General features: G+C 33.6%; 1 protein-coding gene across 1 annotated transcript in view; it reads right to left on the bottom strand.

The window, feature by feature from the left end:
- Nucleotides 1–16,105, bottom strand: part of LOC149801744 (uncharacterized) — a 204,032-nt gene extending 187,927 nt beyond the window's left edge. Inside the window, exon 1 of the mRNA XM_089956068.1 lies at nt 15,970–16,105. Coding sequence (XP_089812194.1) covers nt 15,970–16,070 — 101 coding nt within the window. The 5' untranslated portion in view covers nt 16,071–16,105. The remainder of the gene's footprint in view (nt 1–15,969) is intronic.
- Between the last annotated feature and the right edge of the window lie 963 nt (nt 16,106–17,068).

Genomic DNA, 17,068 nt, shown 5'->3' with positions numbered 1-17,068 from the left:
AAGAAACCCATCTGTTTCCTTTGAAACATGTCATGTATACTACTATAAATAGAAAATAAGGAAACTGTTCGATGTACTTAGTCAAATGGTAGCACACATAGAAATATAAGATCAGCAGACGGAGGTCTATGATAGATCATTGTCACACAACACATGCCTTGAACTTTACATGTTATTCTGTGCCTCACTTGCTCCTGACATGGCCAGATATAATTTTTTATCTAAACTTGGAAACATGTTTTTTTTAATGTTTATTTTTTACATGGTCTAAACAAAACAGGTATTCTATAGCTAATTTTATTACCCAAGTAATTATGAACAGGCAGATACCTGTTGACACCTTTACTTACTTCTCTGCTTAGCTTGCCTACATGTTCTTATTTCTCTGCCTTAAGTTTACCTACATGTTCCTATTTCTCTACCTAGTTTACCTACATGTTCATAATTCTCTGCCTAGTTTACCTACATGTTCTTGTTTCTCTGCCTAGTTACCTACATGTTCTTATTTCTCTGCCTATTTTCCTACCTGTTCTTTTTGCTCTGCCAAGTTTTTCTACAAGTTCTTATTTCTCTGCCATGTTTACCTACATGTTTTTAATTCTCTACCTGTTCTTATTCTTCTGCTCAGTTTACCTACACATTCTTAATTCTCTGCTTTACCTACATGTTTTTATTTCTGTTTAGATTACTACATGTTCTTATTTCTCTGCCTGGTTTCTTGCCAAGTAAAAAACATATAAAAAACTTGCTGCAAGACTTCTATGCATGCAGGTATGTGCCAGCTGGTGCATTTATATATCGTACTGATTACTTTAGACATAACACTAATGAACTATTGCTTTATCTATGATCACGACCTGTAAATTCATACAGACCATCTGACAAAGTCTTTTTCAGAAGCAAATATACAGAGAATTACTGCACAATGTGAGATAATCTGAAATCTGAACATGACTTTCTGATAATGAAAACTGATTTATAATTTTCTAAATTGAAATTAAAGATTAAAAAAACATTATAATTAAAAAATTAGAATATTTTGCTCACGTAATAAACATATAGGCCCTACTTAATTTGATCTAAATTTATAAGACCAATTATCTATATTGTATTTCCTAATTACAAGCTTGTTTGTGTGTGTGTGTGTGTGTGTGTGTGCAGATTGATTACATCCAGGATTACTTGCCTTAGCAAACACTTTCATATAAAAGATACCTGCTAGCTAAGGCTTATATGTTTAAAATAACCTTTTCTTCCATTACTTTACATAATGAAAGTTATATATAGGACACATGCCCAAATTGGACAAACTTGTATGGTCCCAAGTGCTCTTGAAAGACAATTGTCATTTTTATCCATATTATTTATTTCATGGTGATGTTTTCTTCTGATAGAAGTGACCATTTTCTCACTTTTTATTGGTATTTGCGTTGTGTTGGTCAGTAAAACAGTTCAGATTAACTGGTGGCTTACATTTTCAAAGTTCATACAATTTTTAAGTGTTTAAGCTTTTAAACAAAAGTTTGTTGTTTTTTATGGATAAGTGACTGAAATGCTTGAAGTCAAACTAAGACAGTTTTGAATTAAAACAGCTAGCCTTGTTTATTTAAACTACTTAATCAGTTGTTGTTGTTGTTGTAGGGTTTAACACCATTTTTCAGCACACGATAGGCTATACATGGCAGCCAGTATTAATGGTGACTTAATCAGTCATGCAAGGTAAATGAAGATGCTGAATCAGCAAAATCATTCCAAAATCAAACAGTTTCTTTTTTACCATTTATACTTGCTTATAAGATGACTTCAACTTCAATCTGCACAGAACCAGATCTGCTGTTGCATAATGCCATAGCAGATCTGGGTCTGTAAAATTTGCTAGGAGTAATAAGTACAACAAGCAGCATGGACCCTGAACTGCAGGCACATTATGTTTTGGCAGATCAGGATCTTTGTTGTTTGCAGTTTGACTCAACTTATCAGCAAGTATATATGTTATTAAACAGCAGCAATATTTGCTCGAAATAACATGTCTGACTAATGCATGATGAAAAGAAGCTCTATAACTAAAGAATTCCTGGAAAATCTCCAATTCTTCACAGATATTCAAAGACAACTACAGTCATCATACATTGTAGAAGAAGCATGTAAAACTTATAAGACAAGATGTAAAATGAATATCACCATATTACTCAACCTGCCCAATTAAAAACTGGGTAGATTCTATTAGATTTAAGCTCATAATATGCACACAGACAATAGTTAATGTCCCTATCACATGCACATACAAGAAGAATAACTCTGATTTGTTTGCGTTAGGAGCTCTCCACTTTAGAAGTACATTGTCTATCCCAATATGGTTGCATTAAATAAAGTAAAGTAAGATTCAGTTTTGGAGAATCAACTTTACCTAATAAACATTTTTCCAATAAAATCATGGTCCTTTAGTCAGTTATTACCAACTGATTCCGTCTCAATAAGGACGATTTTTTAAAAAGTTTTGACCAAAAGGAAAGGTGCATATTGAGGACATTACACTGAATACAGTATACTGATTATACAGGCATATAAGTCCAGTCCAACTGTAAACTGCACAGACCTAGATCTGTCGTGGCATTATCCCCTGGCAGATCTGGGTCTATCCAGTTTATTAGGCATAATCAATAGAACAATTAACACAGACCCTCATTTGCTATGCACCTGTATCACCTGTTACTGCACAGGCAGAGACTTTTATGCTCCTTATGAATATGCATAAATCTGCTTACCCAATCATAGTGGAATTTTTCTTGCCACTGTGCCCCAACATGACCTTTCAAACAGTTTGAATGAATCAATCATAATTTTGATTTCAAAAACAGCCATTTATTGAATCATAAAATATTTATTTAAACATGACTGTAATACTGTGTTGTTCACTACTTATTTTTATTTATGTGGACTCCTGAAAAATGAGGAAATCTCAGCACAAGCAGCCATGGGTGATAAAGGAGTGTAGAGGATTATCTCCCATGGCTTGCAATAATGCACTTGCCTCTATTTTACTGTTGTGAATGCATGATGCAGTTTGTCGTGAGATCAACAGTATGAACCTTTTTCATTAATTTTCTCAGTGAGAAGGTTCAAGGACAATGCCATTTTGCCACATAATTTACTCTAATTTTAAGGACAACTCCATTTTGTCTTATAATTTAACATAAGGCCATTTTGTCTCATAATTTCTTTAAGTTTCAGGACTACGTCATTTGGCCTCATGATTTAATGTATGTTTCAGGATGTCACACAAACCTGTCAAATTAACAGTTTCAGCAAATGAGCAAAACATGTCAACAAGAGTGAAAAATTGGAAATAAAAGCTAAGAATTGAAACAGTGAATAGTGTTCAGTTGTGGCCGGTCGTTCTGTTATTATATGTATTGGTGATTTATGGACAGAAAAATTGTGTAGATTCATGAAGCCAAACTTAGGAATGATATACAGACCAGGAAACATGTGGAAAAATTTACTTTGCTGAGTTCCCGATGCAATGATAGAACTGTACAATTAAGAGAGCTGAATAGCAGGACTTGAATCAGTTTATATTTATTTAAGATTTATCATCACCAGAGGTATTGTTAGCAGGAATGTGTGTGTGTGCATTATTAGTGTTATAAGTCAATAAATGTAATAATATTCATGTATTTTTCATTGTTTGTCTTCATATCTTGAGTGACTATCATATGTCCAAAATATCCACCCTCCCCTATCCCCTATCTTAAGTACTCAACTAAGTGTAGGGTAGTTCATAATACAGGACAATCCCATTTTGCCTCATAATTTACCAGAATCTGAAGGACAATGCCATTTTGTCTCACAATTTACCAAGAGTTTAAGGACAATGCCATTCTGTCTCACAATTTACCAAGAGTTTAAGGAAAATGCTATTTTGACCTATAATAAGCTGCAAGTTTCCTAAATTAAACATCAATAAAAGAGAGAAGTACATTTGGTGCACAACATTTAATTAAGTTAAACCACATTTTATTGACAAACTCACTTGGTCAACAAATTTTTGTTCAACAGGTCACTGAATCAACAGAGTTTTCCATTCATCCAGTATTGTGGAGGTCATAAAAAACATTTGGCTGGATAGTCATAACTAAGGCTTTTTAACCGCTCCTTTGATATCCAGCATTCCAAGATTTGTTCTTGTACAGCTTCCACTATTAACAGTCCTATACTGACAACGAATAGCTGACAAACTGTGTGCTTTCAGTAATCTATCATTGATCTTTTTATTGACATCTCTGACTGCCCATTTCAGTGAGATACATATTTCATAGATGAGTCATACTAAAGAAAGTGTTGTTAAACAAAGCAGGACCCATCTATGCTCATCATCTTTTCGAAGATTGTATAGGTTAATAATAAATATCATGCATTAAAAAAGACTCACAAATCCAATTAGAAGTTTATATTTGTAAAACAACCACCAACCCACATTCACCCTGGTAATACCAACACATACACCTTCAATTTAAACTATTTCTGGTAGCTAGTAATTTTGTCTTAATATTAGCTTCCATTTTCTTTTGTAATTAAGGAATATGTAAAATCTGTGCTGATTTATGACAGTTAATTTCAATAATTTGGAAAGACCATCTGTGTATAAAAATGTTCACATCAAAGGACTGTTATGTTTATCTGGAATGGGTCTATCATATGTCCTTCTTGAATAATGCAAATTATATGAATTACCTTTGTCACGGGGTCCCAGGCCAAAGCTAATTATGAAGCTAATGGTGGTCATGGTGCTCCAGACCCAATCTAATTATGTTGCTAATGGAAGCATGACATGAGAAAGAGAGGGGAGGGTAGAAAGACTAAAAGCAGTCTTAATTTTGAAGATAGCGTGGGTTAAGATCAGTTTGGATGTAGAAGGCTAAAATGGATTCATTCATTGTTAAATGCATAACTGTGTAATAGTAAATACAGATATAAGAATAAATTTCTGTTGTTGTTGTTGTGGGGTTTAATGCCATTTTTCAGCACAGGATAGGCTATGCATGGCAGCCATTATTAATGGTTGAGGAAGAACCCGGGAAAACCTCAGGAAGAACCACCGAACCACAAGAAGCTAATGGCAAGCTTTCTAACATACCCACATTGGCCGAATCCTAGATTCGAACCCACACAGACAGAGGTGAGATGTCAGTGATTTGTAACGGAGAGCGCTTTAGACCACTCGGGGCCCCATATAAACTTGTGTTACTGATACCACTGAGAATAACAACCATTAAGGCCCCTTTGATGCCTTAACGCTGCAAAAGATTCTTTTGAATTAACAGAATTATGCCCAAAACATTTGCACCACAATATTTTTATGACTTTCTCTTGGGCAACATGAATTCCACTTCACACAACCATTAAAATGCATATTAACTGATGCAAAATGAATATTTTCTGATTGGCAGTAGTGTTGGATCACCTATCCCTTCTCCTCCTGAAAAGCAGCTTAGTAATAAAAAAATTCAGAGTCCATAATTTTCCACCAGGAAATATTTTAAATTTTATTTCATGATCAAACTGCCTACAAGTCTACAAATCCATTAGCCTACCAGAGTCTAGACTATGAATATGTCCCAACTAGTAAACAATCATGCTATCACAGGTGTTAGGTCAATTAGCATAGTTCTGAAATGGTGAGCTCTGATTGAAACTAAAGCCTTCTGTTAGCACACCAAGCCCATAGTGTTGCTGGTGCTAACAGCTGTAATTAACATCTATCTCTTGCACAAAACACCACTTCAACACCATAAAAATGGAATATATGAAGTAAGACTACTGCTTGCTGCACGCATTTTGGTCCTTGATACAAATAAGGCAGTTTGATGTAACTACAGTATATACTCACTTGTAAGTAGATCAAACAACAAAGATTATGACACTTGTACTGAAATATACCTTGTGCTAAAAATAGACCATGATATCATTGTGCCTGGCTGCCACCATATTGTTTTCGGACAAAGCACCGAGAAAGGTTTAGTAACACATAGTTATTTACGGCATATAGGCAAAAATAAAGTTGCTTTTATATCAACTGCACTTTCCTCACTATGTAATGTTTTGATATAACCAACTATAATATACAAGTGTGTACAGTAATAATTTTGTACATTTTATTTCTGTCATCCTTTTATATTGTTTTCAAATCTATGTTGACTAAAACTCTTGTATGTACACATTAAAGGAATGTATGTGTGTGTGTGTGTGTTCCATATGAATGTGTTGAAACCAACAATATTCATTGATATCTACTTTGTTTCCTTTTCTGTTAGTTTATTTTTGGTGTAAAATGTGTATCATTTTTAAGGATGGCTGTCGTCATTAGGGACAGCTGTTTTTGTATTGTTGTTTCCATCAATACATGAATACAATTATACTCCCGACAAAATGTAATTGTATATATCTTTTAATTAAGGAAATGTATTATACACTTAGTAAAAATATAATCAACAAGTGCTGCTCTTTTCAACACCGTAACTCTAATGAACATGATGCATTCAAAATTATGATTCATTTGTAAAACTGACATTGAAATAAACATATAAATGTTCTCTCCTTTTTTCTTAACTTTGTTACTGATTAACACATCAGAATCAGAAAAAGGTAATAAAGTCACTAATGCATAATACCCACCCCAAAAAAACAACACACAAAAAACAAGCAAACATTGATAAAAAAAAATTAAAAATATATGGAATATATATACAACATTTCTAGATTCTACATGCACAACATCACATCAACTAAGCAGTGAAACTGTATGCGCTAAGCAAAATATAAGAAATACATGTACTCATTTTCCGACATACATTTCTCTCTATTTAGATGTTAAAACACGAATCACATATCAGAATACTTCATCAACATTATTTGGGGGGGGGGGGGGCAGTTTCCTTGGAATTTTCATCTCACAATATTCATGGTATATGTATTGGTGATGAAATGCAAGCAATTTGTGTATTATACTATTCTATAAAGATTCATCAAATTTGATTATGATTAATACAGTCTGCAGAATTAACCACCACTGCAACTAAACATTGGACTGCACATCTATATTCAGATGAACAAATTTAGCGCCTGGTACATGTATATGGTTTTCTTTAAGAACAATGACAAGGAAAAGATCGCTGAAAGCCATTACATTGGTTTGCCTTGTCCGAATAGTTATTTTTTGAAACTGATATCAATGAGTGTGACGTTTCACAGAGGTAAAACATACAAGCACCATTCATGTGCTGGTTAAACTTTAACTGTCAGTGTACATTGGAGTGAGGAATGTACTGATGAGAGGAGTTATCAGCCCAGTGTACCCAAGGATGAGCACAGAGAAACTTTTACAATTTTGTTTTCAATTTTACTGCCAATCAAACTACTGTTGTTGTCGGCTTAATGCCACTTTAGCACATGATAGGCTATGCATGGTGGCTAGTATAACTGGTGGAGAAAGAACTCAGGGAAAACCCAAGGACAAACCACCAAGCCATAAGAAGCTACTGGCATGCTTTCTCAAATATCCACAACGGCAGAGCCATGAACTGAACCCATGAGGTCAGAGCTGAGATGGCAGTGATTGGTATAGGCAAGTGCTTTACCCACGAGAAGCTATGGCAAGCTTTATCACATACACATATAAGCTGAGCCCAAGACCCGATCTTGTGCTGACAGAGGTGAGATGGCAGTGATCAGTAAAGGCAAGTGATTTAGATCACTTAAGGTCATTGCTGCCCTCCAATCAAAGTGAACATAACATGCAACTGCTCTCCTGTGATAAGCCTGGACTCATCTTGTAAAACATGCTGGAAAAAGGTTTCTGATGGGGGTGGGTTATCGTTCGGAATGGCTATCTTTAAAAAAATGGCAACAATTTTGTAAAAGCTGAAGATGGGCTTATCACCAAGCATGGGCTTGTCATTGGTGACCAGTGTAAATAGGCCCTGCTTGAATTGACTGAAACCTCACACTTACTAATATACAATTCACGTGTCAGCTTTCAATTTCTTCTGTTATCCAAGATATTTTGAAAGAAAAGGAATAAGAACAAGTAAATGCAAAAATTCTTATTTTTTCTTTCTTGTTTCAAAACTGAACAATGAGCTATAAAAATTCCCAACCTGGGTCACTCAGTTGGAACAGCAATCCAAAGGAGATATTGGAAAGTCTGACAATAAATTCATTTCACAATTATCTGATAATAATGGAAAGTTCGACAATAAATTCATTTCATTATTATCTGATATAATGGAAAGTTCAACAATAAATTCATTTCACAATTATCTGATCAAATTTAACTGCCAGGATAGCAAAGACCTGAACCCTGAATACTTATAAACACACTGCTACTGCCTTACTTTATTGTAAAAATAGTTATAAATAAACCAATTTTAACAATCTTATGGATACTTTATAATATAATGAATTCACTTACAAATGTAATGTGTAAAATTTTATTTTGCTTTTTAAGATGCAAAAAAACCCTGGATAAATTGTATTTTACAAGGAAATATAATTTCACAGAGAGAGAGAAAAAGAAGGAGAGAGATATTCATGCAAATATGTATATAATAAAGGACAACAAGGTAGATAAGTTCCAAAAAACTAATCATGTCACCCTCTAAAAATAAAGCCATTATTATGATGATGACAGTAGTAGTAGTAAGTAAACTGGAACGTTTATCGACATAATTGTGATTATGACAAAATCTGTACATCTTGTCATCTATAAATGCACAATAAAGACACACAAAAATCTGAAAAATGCAGAAAACATGTACATGTGCCCAAGCTGTTGTTTGGAAAAAAGGCTTGCCAAAGATCTGCATCCTCTAAGAGAACAGGCACCTGTTTTTCATTGTAGAGGCTGCAGGTCTAAAAAAATGCATAAAATTGCCAACATGATGAATTACACTTTTAACAGACAGCCACTTTCAATAAATCATATTTCCACCAGAAGGCAACTTTCCTCCTCCAACATGGAAGTTTGCCAAATGTATCAGTAGCCAGTGAAAGATAAAAAAAAGTAGCAACAACTAAGTGTCATTCATATTTACTGTTTATTTCGATTCCACCAGATGCTCACATCACCATATAAACTTAAATTAGAAGTACTTTCAAAATCAAGTACTCAATAGAAATAGAAACGTGTCCTGGATTCAGATAAAATCTCATGTGACTCATTTCTCTCAAATAGACTTTTTAGAGAATAATCTTCCTTTTTTTTTCTTTAATAAGACCTCTCAATGATTTTAAATATGCTATGAACACTTCAGATAATTTATGGCTTAAACTTTAACATCTTCAATTCTTCCACAATAACTTATCCCATCTAATTCTCAAAGCAAACGTTTAGAGAATGACTTCCACATATCATTTTGATCTGACAGACAAGTGAAATATTCAGTGTTCCCACTACCTTCTCAGACTGAGGGCTGTGCACCCTCCACAACCCAAACACAAAACTGAGGGGTAAAACATGAAAATTAGGTAGAGAGTAAAATAGTATTATTAATGTTTAGTATCTTGTTTAAACATGCTACTGTAGAAAAGTAGTTCTAGGAAAAAGAATAATTCAGGGGCAAGTCAATTACCAGGATTACACGAATATCATTGGTACTTTTAGAAAGGATGCAAGAGTATTGGCATGTAACAACATTGTAACCATGGTTTATATGCATGAAATGTGTGAAAAGGAAATTAATTTAGTTTGTTTGTCAGAAAGAATTTCTTTTGCATGGTTTGTTTGGAAGGATATTTTTTAACACATTATTCTGTATATATAAATTGATAATTCTGTGTTTTTTTAGGACAGTAAAGTTTTATATTTGGCATGAAATCATAAAGTTTGCAAAGATAGCTGGTTTGAGCCATAAGTAAAGAGAATAATGTAATTACAGATAGATAGGAAGCTGTTACCTATGTTAACTTACTTTTTAAGAATACAGGGCTGGTTTAACCCAATAGGCAAACTAGGCAGCCGCCCAGGGCACTAACGATTTGGGGCAGAGTCCCACAAACGAAGTACAGTCAGGCTATTCATTTATTATCATAAAATATTTAGACTAAAAAATGAAATTAATAAATTATTAAGCCAAATGTGTATTAATACTAATGAACAGTTTATAATAATTGATTTGGGGGGGGGGGGTTTGCCTAGGATGCCAAATACCCTTACACTGGCCCTGTAACAATATACATATTAGGAACACAGTGATGAAAGTGTGCTGAGTGGATAAACCTCACATATGAACATCGGCATAAACAGTAATAGAAGGTGAAGATAAAATATAAACATATTTATTAAGTATGAAAAATATAACTGGAGAGTTGGAATCATGGTGGTTCTGATATCACATTTCACCATTTTAGCATATTTCAATACAAAATGAGTTAAGGCTGTTAAATGTTTAAAAGTCATGTCTCATCAACTAAATATAAAAGTCATGTCTCATCAACTAAATATAACAGACTCCGATGTTCAACCTATTTGTTTCATAATGAAAATACTTACTTCTGTAGCAATAATACAAAAAGAGCAGTTAAGATGCATTATGATACTAAATGTTCAACATGTACTGTTATTTATTTCATAACTTGTGACAAAAAATGTGTAGGACAGCCCATCAGCAAGTATCTAAACACGTGAACTGACATAAATCTGACATCAATAACTTTATCAATCCATCTTATTAATCTCATGCATCCATGCACACCGATGATGGCTTTCATAATGTACAATATTTTTCATTTAAGGCAATTGATATGGTTAATTCAAACATGTAATATCTATTAAATGAACATACTGGATTAACCATCTGGAAACTATCTATCCAATAGGAAACTATCTATCCAATAGGTTTAAATTCATAGATTCTATATGAACATCAAAGACAAATTTATAGCACTTGGTCGCTGCTGTTGTTATTGATGCAGGTCAGAAACATTCTCATTAACTGGTTTGTTTGGGCTGAGCCCCATTTAAAGTTTTTGGTACCATATTTCTATTTCTGAACAGCATCTTTATACAATGCAGTTGATTTCCTACTGCTGTATGCATATTGAAAACTGCCTAAGCCCCAAACAACGAAACAACTTTCATAACTGTATGTATTATTTGTAGAAAATAAAACAAGACTATAAATAATAAAATATTGTCTAATTCAAATAAATAATTTCCTCTTTATGGTCATTTTTTTGAACGTCAGAATTTATTTATTACAAATTTTTTAAAATAATAGTTTCCTTGAACTATATCTTATTTTTAAATCTGCTATTATAAAATTGTACAATCTTAAAAAGCTTTTGTACAACAATTGTACAAAGGGAGAAATTTCAGCATTAATTATAAATGTAAGATCTATATCAGGAGACACTGCCACAGTTTGGATACTGTCAGACATATCTAAAAAGTTCTATCAATATGATTATTATAATCACCATTTCGAATTTCAAAATATTTAATAAATTAAACATATTTAACAGGAAATAGAAATGTTTGTCTTTTCCTGTATATATGTTCTACCAATAAACAAGAATTTATATCGACCTTCAATGCTTCCAGTGCTGGTACAGTTTACTATGCAGCTCACTACATACAGTGCTATGCATGATCAGCAGGTAACAGCTGGTGAAGAACACTTAAAGGAATCTGCCTGATTTACAACCTGGGAAGTATTATATCTGTAGGCTCAAATGACAGGGCATGTGACAGACAGATTATTCAGTTAATACACTGTAAATTTTTAAATGTATAACAAATATAGTCCAACGAAGTACTCTCTTACACAAAGAAATAAAAATGGCCCCCAAAAAACCAGGATTCCAAAAATTAAATCTAATAAAAAGGATGCTCTAGCATCCTCTATTTATTTATTTTTCTTTTTTAATTTCCTCAGAATGAAAACTATTTTAATTTGACTTTAACAAAACTATCCCAAAGGAGTATCTATGCCTATATTTAAGTCATTATTCCTATATGTCACTCTGTTTTTTTTTTCTTCTCCATGATTGTTTTAGATCTGTACCATGCACTGAAAACATATTACTATAGTAGTGGCAATGAACCAGTCTACCCCACACAGCCCAAGGCAGAGTCACTTAGCACTTGTGTGTATTATATCCATTTTATATATCAGCTGTGTTTTATCAGGTTTTCTTTATTATCATTAAGAAGTCATTTGAAATATGAGTAACATCATATCAAGCCACGGTTTCTAAGATTTATTTTGGTGCATGCACCAGGCTTAAATTTTTCTGTGTGCTGCATATATGTATCCAGACAGTTTCTTTTGCATCTTTGCCCTTTATTTCATGGTAAAATTTGCAAGGGCATGCATGAACACATGGCAATACATGAAAAGAGAAGCATACAAATAATCACATAGAGATCAGATGTTTCTGAAGGTAGCCATATTGGATGTGCAGATGACACCATTTTCATTCAGGACCAACTAGACATCATTAGAACATGTACAGTGAGAACCCCATGCAATATATGTTTTGTTCAGAAGGTGATGCCTACATGGAACCATTTTCATTTAGGACCAATTACATGTAGATATTATAAGGCAACTCTTCTGGTGACTACCTCTTATGTCAATATTGCTTTCTGTTGGAAGTAGCAATAACAATTTGGCTACTATGTTCGCCATATTGGAGTCAGACCAAAACTATTTTCAGTCAGAATCAACTAGACATCATAACATTAGTCTTCAAGTGAAAACTCCATGTTGATATGACCATCGATTCAGGAGGATAGCAATAACAAGATTTTCATACTTTTCTTCTAGGACTAAGCAGACCATGGGATGAATGTGTGTGCAAAGCTCCATGGCAATCCTTCAAGTAGTTAGCAAGAGCAGTGGTAACAAACTTGTGCAAATGGACAGACAGACAGACATAATTAACTTAAAAAGCACCTCTCTTTTGTGAGTCCATATCACAATCCACCTATATAATTAGCTTAGTGCATTAAACACATTACACATGTCAATTTCTTTGCTTGAATTTCTAAGACAGCTATGGGAGTCATTGATTAGCCTGCAGATTGCCCCATGCAAGGGGGCACAATGGTTGATCACTGGTAAACACCCTTGTTTCTAAGACTCAACCTCTTTAATCCAGTATCTGTGATTTTATAGGGAAAACAAATATGTCATGAAATTTGACAAATAACACACACACAAAAATTAGTAGAATTGGATTTTTACCATTCTTCCAGGAGACATCTGAGAGCCATTACATGCACATATATGTAAGAAGGCCAACAACTGTTAATTCATGTTATTACTTATGTCATAAATACAGTAAGCATGTTTAACACAAACATAACTGTGAATAGCACAAACACAGATCTACTACTGCAACATCAGCAAAGAAATATTTCTGAAAAAGGACAAAATAAATCTGGCTGAGATTGAATTTCAGATAATGTGTTCATCTCTAATGCAGACCTGTTGCAACATATCCTACTACTTAGATATCATTGGCTTTAATGCCTTCTGACAAAATTAATTAAATTTATTGACACATGGTGCTGCAGAAGTTAAAGGTGCATGTAACATAAGCTTGTGTAACTGAAATCAAACTAATGAATACTCTTCTAGCATACTGCATGTACTCGCTTATAAGCAGAATCCAAATCCAAACTGCACAGACCCAGATCTGCTATCACATAATGCATCAGCAGATCTGGGTCTGTGCAGTTTGTTAGAAGTGGTCATAAGAACAAACAACATACACCCTGGTCTGCAGGTGCATTATGCTGTCAGATCAGGAGCTTTGTTGTTTTTCGCTTGATGCGACTTCTGAGCAAGTATATACTGTATCTATATAGTCATTTAAATATACAAGGTACAGTAGAGTAAGGTGAAACAAAAATCACTCCAGTGTGGCACATGCACAAGAAAGACTAAAAGCAATTTAAATCATCTGTTTAAGGAAAGTCACACAAACAAATTTATTGATTAATAAAATGATCTAGGCAGAACTTGTATACGTTCTGATTGTTTGGCTTGCTGAATGATTCTGGGTACACAAATTGTTAATAAGTCATGATCTCTCTTTCTAAAAGGAGTATTTACTGTCTGTATTTGTCTATAAGATAAATCCAACTGCCAACAGCAAAGACCCAGATCTGCTGTCACAATGGGCCTGCAGATCTGGGTCTATGAAGTTCATTAAGACTAATCAGTGGACAATCAACACAGACCCTTTATTATATTGTGCCTTTGTTTTTCCTTCTTGAGCAATTTATTTGTCTCATAAAGAATGGTATAGTTTGCCCAAAAACACTGATTTGAAAGAGATAATTTAAATTACAACACTTTTCAAAAGAAGCAGATCATTTCAATGGGCTCTACTTCTATAATCTCCATACAATTTTTTATTTTATTTCTAAACGCTATGGGCCATGCTTTATTTTACAACATAACATCAACAAGAAAACTGCCCATTCAGGTCTGTAATCTAAATCAAAGACCAAATGAGGTAAATCCAGGCCTCTAATCCAAACTAAAAATCAACTTACTTCTGACATAAAGTCAGGTACAATTGTCATTTACGATATTTACTCACAAATCAAATCACACAACAAAGAGCCAGATCAGTTGTAACATAACGTGCATGCAGATCAGAATCTACATTGTATGTTCTGCTGATTACTCTTAAAAAACTAAATCGACCCAGATCTGCCAGTGCATTATGTGATTTCAAATCTGGGTCTGTGCAGTTTGCATTTTGACTCAGATTATAAGTGAGTATATATGGTGCATCAGCTCCAGGGTTTCATCCAGATGTTTTGTTAAGGTTTCATAATAATAACTACTGATTAGGCCGCTACTGCAGACAACAGGAAGACAGATGTCTCATGCATGGCAAATCTAAACATCAAAAGCCATATCAAACTCAGGCAGGTTAGATTTAAAAAAAAAGAAGCAAACTTTGCCTAAACTCCACCAACCTTGGAAATTCTCATGGATTAAAAGCAGATTTTAAATTACTGTTCACCCTTTTTCTTCATTTTTATCAAAATGGAAACATGTACAACCATAAGCATCATCACCACCATCATCATTGTCATCATCCTTGCTGAGAACCGTATTCTTGAGAAAGGATTTTAAGACTGGTTAGTCAAAATGGTGTGATGCTAACCCAGCTGTTTGTCAAAAATGTCAGTGGTATATAACATAATAAAAAGTTGGTGACAGGAGTATTTTTTATTTTTCCCAATGATGTTTTGTTCATAAATATAGATGGAGGGGAAAAAATTATAATATTTAATACATCGATTTAAAAAGTATTAAATTCAAAAGAGGCTAGTGTTTCAATTAGCCAAGTTAAATCCCCAACCCACAACTCAGTGAGAGTCCTGGTGCCTATTCCAAGATAGAAAATGACACAATTAATTACATAAATTTACTTCTGTATCCAGACCATAACCTGCTGCATTTTTATGGCCCTGCAGTATTCTTGCCATACCATGTTTTGGGGACAATAATAAATTTACTCCCCCTGTATTGTTGTTTTTGTCTTAATGTTTAATAGATTTTTAACTATTACTGTGAATTCATTTACTTTTGTTGATATGATAATTTGCATTTTTGCAAATTAGGTAATTTTTTATAGTGCTTAAAACTGAAATGATTTTATAAAAGTCGTTTTGTTTCCACTGAAAGAGAAATCTTTGCTCACCTTTAAACTTATGTTTTGCAGCAACCTTGAAATTCATCAAGATGTCCACACCAAACTGTAATTCACAGAAAATTTTCAAGTTCATTTTTCTATGAAATTACAATGGGGTTACATGAAGAAAAAAATCAAGTAAATCTGAATTTTAATAATGTCAAAAAGAAACAAAATTGCTTATTTTACACATATCAGCAATTTAATCCATGGGAAAATTTCCAGTCATTGGTGACTACACTGACTTACCAATCTAACTCTGGGAAGTTTTTGTGTATTGCAAGCTGAACAAGATCATCAAAATCTTCCCCAGACTGTTGATCAAAACTAGTTGAATTCGACATTGCCATGCTTCTATGTAGTGAGGTATGGAATGGCTACTTAAGTAAATAAACTTGCCATCCTATACTAACACTTTGATCTATCTGGTCCTCCAACTTACACTGAAAGAGGACAAGGAAATGCATGCTTTACATACATTACTATAGGTAGATATACTGTATATACTCACTTATAATCCATATCTAACTGCAAACAACACAGACCCTAATGTGCCATCACATAATGTACAGATCAGCATTTGTGTTGTCTATTATAGTTATTACTCCTAACAAACTGCAGACCAAAATCTGCTGGCAGATCATGGTCTGTGCAGTTTTCAATTGTACTCAAACTATAAGAGAGTATATACAGTAGATGAGTTGAATGTATTGATGGGGACCAAAACTTCGTCTTTTGATCTGGCCAGGAAAAAAAACGAAAATCTAGAATAAGTTAATTAAGGAATTTAAATATGAATATAAGAATACATGATACCATAATTTTTTAAAGAGCACAACCCTTAGATAAAATCCTAATACCGCCATTTTCTCAAAGGCTTATTCAGTCTTGATTTGTGTGTGTGAGCTTCTATACGTGTTAAAAGTCTATGGTTTTAAACTATGCAACAGAAAGAAGCAAAACCAAGTTTTGTACAATTCAACAAACAATTTATTTCCCTCGAATAAAATGTGAAAATTTAAAAAGAACTTACAATATAGAGATTTAAATACCAAATAATCCTAAATGTTCTAACACAAATCAGAAAGTAAAGAATATTCAGAATTAGTTTCAACAGTCCTGAATGTGCTGATGTACCAATAGTCTTGACGTGCCACAATGATACACTCCAGAATGTCTTTTAACAAGTTTGTATTAAGCCCAAAATAGTGTTTTAGTTTGAAAAAGTCAAAAAGCACTCTGTAATCACAATGATTAATTTAAAAATAGATTCCTCTCAAATTATATCTGAGCACAACAGTATATGATTTCAGAGACTGAACTTAAAATGGGAATTAATAATTTTGCT

This window comes from Sinohyriopsis cumingii, chromosome 4 (genome assembly GCF_028554795.1).
Source record: "Sinohyriopsis cumingii isolate HCF-2022 chromosome 4, ASM2855479v2, whole genome shotgun sequence".
NCBI lineage: Eukaryota > Metazoa > Mollusca > Bivalvia > Unionida > Unionidae > Sinohyriopsis > Sinohyriopsis cumingii.
The sequence above is the reverse complement of the archived record's forward strand: the minus strand, read 5'-3'. Positions and strand labels throughout refer to the sequence as shown.